General features: G+C 42.6%; 1 protein-coding gene across 1 annotated transcript in view; it reads right to left on the bottom strand.

The window, feature by feature from the left end:
- Positions 1–427: 427 nt before the first annotated feature.
- The window catches only part of CCDC62 (coiled-coil domain containing 62), a 55,479-nt gene continuing 47,222 nt past the window's right edge, over positions 428–8,684 (bottom strand). Inside the window, exons 11-13 of the mRNA XM_043977587.1 lie at positions 7,280–7,396; positions 1,621–1,710; positions 428–602 (exon numbers count right to left, since the gene is read on the bottom strand). Coding sequence (XP_043833522.1) covers positions 1,645–1,710; positions 7,280–7,396 — 183 coding nt within the window. The 3' untranslated portion in view covers positions 428–602; positions 1,621–1,644. The remainder of the gene's footprint in view (positions 603–1,620; positions 1,711–7,279; positions 7,397–8,684) is intronic.

Genomic DNA, 8,684 nt, shown 5'->3' with positions numbered 1-8,684 from the left:
CTTTCCAGTGAAAAACACTTCGCACATTATTTCGTGTCTATTTACACAGCAAAGTCCAGAGCCAAAACAACAAAATAATAAGAGAATGCCATTTCTTAGGCATTTATAGGCTGACCCCAGTAGCAGACCAATAAAAAGGAAAACGCACGTACAGCCAAGAACAAATCGTTCAGAAACTTCACCAAAAGGGTGGCGAATTCTGTCCAATTCATCGCGGCTTGCTGGGCTTCTCACTTTTGTGAGTTCATGCTTTCCCAAGGCTTCTCTAACATTTAGCAGGAGGACATCTCTACACATGAGTCATGTTTTTCTTAGTATAATATCAAGTTCGGTTTCACAAATATATGCAAATAAGGCCTAACATCCAGGCATGTAAATATATATGTATATACATATATATATATATTTTTTTTCCTGACATTTGGAAACTACTAACTTGACAACATTCAAAATACAGGTGTTAAGAAGTGATCTTTTAGCTTCTGGTGCCTTTGGGTATTAGCTGTTTGTGGCTTATGAAGAATTATAATCCTCTTCTTTCAAAGTAAGTATTATGCAAGGATGTCTGCTTCCTTCCTTCCAAATAGACAAGAAATCTGCTTCTGGAGGGGAGGAGGAAAGACACACATATTGAACAAGATCAGTAAAATGAGAATAGTGATGCCTAATTGCCCGCTGTCTCTGCAATGTAACTACGCCTCCTGACCTAGGCAATGCCAAACAGAGGTGTATGGAAGACCTCCAAGGCCCCTTGGTGGCAGAAGAGAGGGCTTTGTAGGCAGCCTCCTGCTACCACCTCCAGGAAATGGGGCGGTCCGTTCTCTCCCTTCCTAAATGCATCCAGACTCCAACTGCACTATCATCTAAGGGATTTTGAAGAATTGAAAATTGCTGACCCCCAAAATCAATGATCTGTTAGCGGGATCTCAGCTAATGCTGACTTTCAGGAACTTCAAAAACCTCTGAACAAACTAGACCTTTTAACGTATGAAACTGGATTCCAGAGGAACTCTACACGGGATTATTGGGGGCGGGGAGGGGGAAATGCCCTAGTAGAAGGAATCATGGTAGAAACTTCAGCTATTGGTGGGAAGGGTCCAGTGCTTTAAGAACACACTTTATTAATCCTATAACTAAATATGGAAGCTAGCTTTCCATAGAAGGGGAGTTTTGAAGAGGCTATATTTGTAAACCACTCCTATAGGTCCTGATTGTGAAAGATACTGACTTCCAATCATATTAGAAACCGTCAGAGACTTATTAAGTGCCTACTCTGTTCAAGGCAGTGCATTGGAATGGCTTGGGGACCCGGTTCTGGTCCTGGCTGTGACCTTGAGCAAATTATTCTCACTCTCTGGGTGCTTGTGCCTTCCTCAGGAAAACAAGGAGGCTGGGCTAGGGAACCTCTAGGGTGTGCTTCTTATCTAGGTTCTGCCATCATAAAGACTCTCCACCCCTGTCATGGCCACACTTACTTAGTCCCTGAGATGTGGAGGGGGCCTGCCGACAGGGAAAGGTGATGTGAAAGAGAAGGTGCAAACAAAGTCTTGCCTTGACCTTTCATTATCAATGTTCTGAAGCTGCTTAGGAAATGTACCAAGATAAGCAGAGGTGACTTACCCATGATCGCCTGGAAAACTGGACTCAAGAGCTGGTTTCTTCAATCACTGGCAGTGGCACTTTGTGAGCTGTCAGGTCGGAGAGGTCTGTCTACAAAATAACCCTGCAGTCAGTACTCAAGAGGGACAAAGGGAAGCAACCAAATCAATCCATCATCAAACATTTTTTATTAAGCACCTACTATGAGCTAGATTCGGTGCACCGGGATCACCCCTGCCCTCCAGGAGCCTTCATTCTACTAAAAAGAAGGCAAGTAATTGCCTTAGGGAAGGGACCAACAAAGGGAAATGCTAACCACATATCTGATTCTCACTAATGAGGAGGGACTGGCTGCTAGCTCCGGGATGATGTGGACATCTAGAGGAAGAGACTAGAGTCTGTGGTAAGGAAGGAGAGGAGAGCTGGGCACACCCTAGATTGCACCTACTAGAATCAGAACCCAGTAGGTTCAGAAGAAGGATGGGAATGAAGGGCATGAATTAAAATCCTTTAGAGGAAGTCAGCCCAGAAGGGATGGGAAGCTACCCAAGAATCAAATTCTGAAGACATAGAGGGAAATCCAAAAAGAAAAGGAGTGGGGGGAAATGGGAGTTGTTTAAAGACACTCAAGTGGGTCAAAAGGACATAGATGGCACAGAGCCATAAAACAGTGCCTGGCCAGAGTGCTAACGCTCGAGTTGAACTAGTGCTATTGCAGGAAACTGAGAATCCTAATAAAGACTTTTACAGCTACAAGGGGGAAAGAGGAGGATCAAAGAAGGGATAAGATGGACAAGTAGCAGCCGGGGTGGGGTGAAGGGGATGACAACAGAGAAAAGCAGAGTTGTTCAAGTCTCATTTTGCTTCTGTTTTCTCTGCCAAGGAGAATGACCAAGGAAAAGGACAAAAATGGCAAATGGATAAGTGAAGCTGTCATCAGAGAGAACTTAAATGTCCTGAATGACTTCAAGGCAGCCGAACTCTATCCTTGGGTACTGGCAATCAATGGATCTGGCTGATGTGATGGCTGAGCCTCTCTGTCAGTGATACCTGAAGAAGGGAAGAGCATTTGACAGCTACCACAGGACTGGAGAACAGAAAATTTCCAAATTTTCAAAAGAGGAAAAGAGCAGAGCCGAGTGAGCTGGACTTTGATTCCTAGGACACGTCTAGAACAGATTGCTATGAATGAGCACCTGGAATCAAAAGCACTGCTTATGATGATGGCCTGGCTTCATCAAGAAGAGCCTATGTCAGAGCAATCTGATTTCCTTCTTTGACAGGATCACTAGACTGGACTAGTACGGCAGGGTAATTAAGGCCTCAGATACAACTTCAGTTAACTGACTGGTAGAACACGTCCTACTATTCTTGTGGGAAAAAACAAACAGCAAAAGAGTAGAGTAGATGATAATACAATGAGAAGAATTCCAAACTGGATGGATGGATAGTATAGTAAATAAGGCTTCAAGACCCACTGCCAGGAGCTCTCCAATGGGGACCCTGACGTCTCGAGAGTTGACTCTGGGCTGTTTAATACTGTTATCAATAATCTGGCTAGGGGGCAGCTAGGTGGCACAGTGGATAAAGCACTGGCCCTGGATTCAGGAGGACCTGAGTTCAAATCCGGCTTCAGACACTTGGCACTTACTAGCTGTGTGACCCTGGGCAAGTCACTTAACCCTCATTGCCCTGCAAAATAATAATAATAACAATAATAATAATGATAATGATAATTTGGCTAAAGGCATAGCTGCATGTTCATAAAATCTGCAGATGGCACAAAGTTGGGAAGGACAGCTAACATGGTAGATGGCACAGTCAGGGAGGATAAGATCTTGACAGGCTATAGCACCATGCCAAATCTAATAAAATGAAACTAGATTGGGATATATATGAGTCTTACATGTGGATTCAGAAATTGAACTCGATGAGTACAGGATGGAGAGGCCTGGTTAGACAGTAGATTGTCTGGAAAAAAAAAAAGGAGGGATTTTCATGGCCTGTGAGTTAAACATGGTCACCAAAAAAACTAACCTGATCTTGGACTACATTAAGAGACAATCCCTCCAGAAATGAGGAGGTGACAGTCCCTTAGTACTCTGTCCAAGTCATACTACACCTTAAGCACTGTGCTCATTCTGGGCATCACTGTTGAGGACACTGACCAGAGGAAGGAAAGGCAGGTTGGTGAAGGGCCCTGGAACTAGGGCCACAGGTGGATGATTTGAAGGACCTGGAAACGTTTAGCCTAAAGAAGAGAAGACTCAAGGAGGACAATGAGAACTGTGTTCAGGTATCTGAAGGCCTGTCACCTGGAAGAGGGATCCGGCCCCAGAGAGCTGAAACAGGAAACAGTCGGTAGAGATTGCAAAGAAATCAACTTAGGTCTAAAGTCAAGAAAAGCTTCCTAAGAATTAGAGCCATGCACAAAGGGAATGGGCTGGCGCTCCCAGGAGGTCAGCACTCCTCCAAGGTCTCTAAGCAGCAGCTGAATGATGAATGACTTGTTACAGAAAAGATTCCTTTTTGGCTGTGGATCAAACAAGTCTTCCGAACTCCCTTTTAACTCTGAAATCCTGAGTCTGATTATGCCACTAAATACAAACATAGTTGAAAACACAGTGAAGTGTTTTCTATTTTATTCAGATTATGTCTCACCTAGTAGGAGGAAGAGGGAAAGAAGGAAATAAGTATTTGGTAAGTGCCTGCTATGTGCTAAGCACATATCCCTGTTTGCCTCAGTTTCCTCATCTGTAAAATGAGTTGGAGAAGGAAATGGCAAACCCTCCAGCATCTTTGCCAAGAAAACCCCAACTGGCATCACCAAGCATCAGACACAACTGAAACGATTCAACAACAATGTGCCAGGCACTATCTTAAGTACTTTACAAATATTATCTCATTTGATCCCACAGCTCAAGGAAGTGGGTGTTATTATCATCCCCATTTTATACATGAGGAAACTGAGGTGGACAGGGGATAAGTGATTAGCCCAGGGTCACACAGGTAGTAAGTGTCTGAGGCCACATTTGAAATTGGGTCTCCTGATTCCAAGCCTGCACATTCTCCACTGAGTCACCCAGCTTCTTCTAATTCTCTTTTAAAAGATAGCTAATCTTAAGGAGTTAATGAATTAGCTAATCACAATTCACTTTGAGGAATACCATCCCTTGAGGGTTTTTTTTTTGGGGGGGGGGGAGTGAGGCAATTGGGGTTAAGTGACTTGACCAGGGTCATACATCTAGTAAGTATCAAGTATCTGAGGCCAGATTTGAACTCAGGTCCTCCTGACTGCAAGGCCAGTTCTCTATCCACTGTGCCACCTAGCTGCCCCATCCCTTGAGTTTTAAGTTGTTTTTTTAGGGGTCGGGTCCTCATGCCACTCTGCTGAAGCACCCAGTACCCATGACTCAACATTATAGCTACACTCTGGAAGTCACCTGCTGCCCCAAACAGTCAGCCTTTTGCCAGGCTTGATCCATACTATTCTGAGACACCTCAAATGAAGACTCTGCTACCAATTAAATAGGCCACACAACCATTATACTAGAAACCAGATGGCACACATTTTAATTCAGCAGCTCTTCTGGGCATGCCTATTGCAGGCCTGGCATTGTATTCAGGGGCTGTGGGACAGATCAAAAAATTCTGACATAGGAATACAGATTCAGGGGTGGGAGGGGTCTTGGAGGTCTTTTAACCCAACTGCCTCATACAGTTCCTTCCTCCCAAGAGCTTTCTGTCTTCGAGGGGAAATAAGGTGTAAGCCATGGCCTGTGATATTGCAAGCCCTATCTACTAATACTTTTCTAATAGTTCTTGAGCTGTTGTTCGCTTGGCTGCCAGACCTCTGACTGCCCTGAAGGCACCAGGGAAGGCCTCCTCCAGTAGCCCAGACTAGCCATTCCAGTTACAGTATCATGGCTTTTCTACTACCAACAACTTGACAGATGGTGACATTCAACTCTCACTTTACAGATGGAGCAACTGAGGACTAACGGTGACTTGCTCAAGATTACTCCAGGAGTAAATCACCAGGCATTCTGGGGCTGAACCTGTCTTCTGAGTCCAAAGTGAGAACCACACTGTGCTCCCAGCCCTTTCAGTGTAAACACTCCTACTTATCTAGGAATATTACAGCAAAGTGTAATAGTTACTAGGCAAAGATAGACAGAGCTATGCCATTGAATTCAAGTACTGAGAAAAGTACATGAAAAAGAGAAGAAAAAAAAGATCTTCAGTATGAATTTGGAAATATTAAGCTGTTTGAGGTTGGCCAAAACAACAACAACCACCACCCCCAAAAAACAAAAAAACCAACCCCAAGGATTTAGAATATAATTTTAAAACTAAACAGGATGGTGGCAGCTAGGTGACACAGTGGATAAAGCACTGGCCCTGGATTCAGGAGGACCTGAGTTCAAATCCGGCATTAGACACTTGACACTAGCTGTGTGACCTTGGGCAAGTCACTTTAACCCTCACTGCCCCATAAAAAAAAGAAAAAGAAAACTAAACAGGATAATGTAACCCAATGCCTCATTTTACAGATAAGGAAAATGAGATTTTAAAAGTGTTTAGGTGGTGCAGTGGATAAAGTACTGGCCCTGGATTCAGAAGAACCTGAGTTCAAATCTGGCCTCAGACACTTGACACTTACTAGCCATGTGACCCTGGGCAGGTCACTTAACCCTCATTGCCCTGCCAAAAGAAACAAAGAAACAAAAAAACCCCAACATACTGTAACAGATCTGAAGTAGAGGATCATTGAGATTCTTTCCAACACTGAGATTCTGTGATTCTATGAATGATAAAATTAGGATCTAAAAACATCCCAGCAGGAAAGAATTATGGCCAAATCAAATAAGATAGAATTTAAAATAGATAAATGTAAAGTTCTATACAGAGACACAAGAAATAAACAACACAGGTACGTTATGGCAGGGGCACAAATAAAAAATGGTTCTATAAAAAAAAAACAAAACTGGTGAGAGGTTAGTGATTTTCAATCTGCCTCAGTAGGAGTCAAAGACATGAGACATCAGCCAAAAGAAAAGCTGAGAGAGGCACGCTGAAAAGAGATGGCACTGGTCCTGTTCATTTCTGCTCTAGTTGACTATATCTGTATGACACTGTCCAGTGTTGGATGACAACACTGATAAGTGGAAGGGTGAACAGAATAGCAAGGGTCCTAGAGATGACATCATATGAGAACTGTTTGAAGGACTGATGTTCAGTCTGGAGAGGAGCAATTATGGGATCCAGGGTAGCTGCCTTTCAAGTATTTAATGGGTTGTCATATGGAAGAAGGATTAGCCTTGTCCTGCTTGGTCCCAGAGGGTAGAACTAGGAGTAGTGTGGAGAAACTGTAAAGAGACACACAGGCTCAATGTATGAAGAAACTTCCTAAAAAGGCTATTTATCCCAAAGTGGAATGCACTGCCTCAAGAGTAAGGGGTCTTATTTTACTAAGCTCCCCCCATCCCCATGTCCCATTAAGTATCATATTTTAGAAATAATTTGGAGGCAGGGACATCTTTTAGCCCATGCACCACTCCCTGCACTCTACAGGCATATCAGAGAAGCTTTTCATGTCTCCCCAGAGATCAGTCTGCATCTTTATACTTAGTAGAGTATTTAGAGAGTATAAACTTAGTTGAGAGAAAAATGAACATACACTGTGGTTGGGATTATTAGCGCTAACAGGGAGTAGAGTATTAAGTTCCAGATTAGTAACCATCTCTCGAGATTCCGCCAGCAAGCGCTGAAGCTTACTTGTGGGAGAACAGTCATCCTGGAAGACATAACAATTTTAACAAGCTAATGAAATCAAGAAGCATTTTTAAATGGGGTTTTTGTGTGAGAATGAGAGCTATCAATGAATAATTCTTTGACTCTCTCAGCAGTTCTGACAAATGTTATAAACAAGTTCCTTTGATCTCTTTAAGGCCTGTCCAACTAAAATAGTTTCCCATCACCAAAGGCACTACTGGTTCAATTAATTAGTAACATCCATACATCAGATTCTTGAGCTTTTTCTGTCAATTTTTCAGCTTCCTAATTTGTATGTTAGAACAGTTTCAACCTGCTTTTTTCCTTTGGTACCAGTGGTAGGAAACACTTAAAACTCTGTTGCTATTCTAAAACATGTGATTGTGAATGCCAGTTTGTCCTGTTTAACTGGCTCCTTCCTGTGCTGTATTTTCACCATGAAAACAAGCCATTCCCAACTGTTCTGAAATGCTCTCAGAGCACACACAGTATTTTCTTTAAAGTACTTTCTCATTTCTCATATGCAGAGACCATCTATATATACATGATATCATGTAGGGTCATGTGTCAAGGTCAGAGTAGGAGCTCACAGCCAGGTTCTGAAACCTGAAAGGAGAGTTGGAATTGAATCTTTCCCCAGGCAGGTTTATAGCTGAGATGCCCACTTATACCCTCTGTGTTAGGTTTAGCTATTCTTCAGGACTAGTTATTTTGTTTTCCAAGGAGGTGATGGTGTCCATCATCATTCCAATGAGGAAATACTCTTTAGGTCTGGCAATTGACTATCACTGAAGTCAATCAGTCCTTGTCAATTTTATCTTAATTCTATCCTAATCCAGGAAAGAGACACAGAGTTGTAATATCATCACATGTAATGTGGTCCAACTGTCAGAATCTTCTTGTGAAAAGATTAGGAACGGGTTGCTGTAAAGGCTCCCTCTACTCATAGACATGCCTGGGGGAATGAAACGTTGAAGAGAAGTGGTTTTATAATATTGAAAGAAAAGAGGGATGGAAGAAAGTGACTCTGATTTCCTGTTGCAATTCTGGTAAAACGTGTCCGGTCCCTGTGCTGGATCCTAAGACGTGACATCCTTATTAATGCCTATAGCTGCAAAAAGGCAACACAAACATTAAAAGCTGTTAGTAGAAAGATTCAGGAAGGCCACAAGACATGATGAAAAGTCACAAAAGGTCGAGTGTGTGTTTTCCTTTGTATCTTTGTGTCTTTCCTCAATCCCTGAACTCATTAAAACACTGAATGTAAAGGGTTTTTTTGAAAATGTATTATTAATAGTCAAGAACAATAA

Source organism: Dromiciops gliroides, chromosome 1 (genome assembly GCF_019393635.1).
Source record: "Dromiciops gliroides isolate mDroGli1 chromosome 1, mDroGli1.pri, whole genome shotgun sequence".
Lineage (NCBI taxonomy): Eukaryota > Metazoa > Chordata > Mammalia > Microbiotheria > Microbiotheriidae > Dromiciops > Dromiciops gliroides.
Note: the sequence above shows the minus strand (reverse complement) of the source record. Positions and strands in the feature narration are given on the sequence as shown.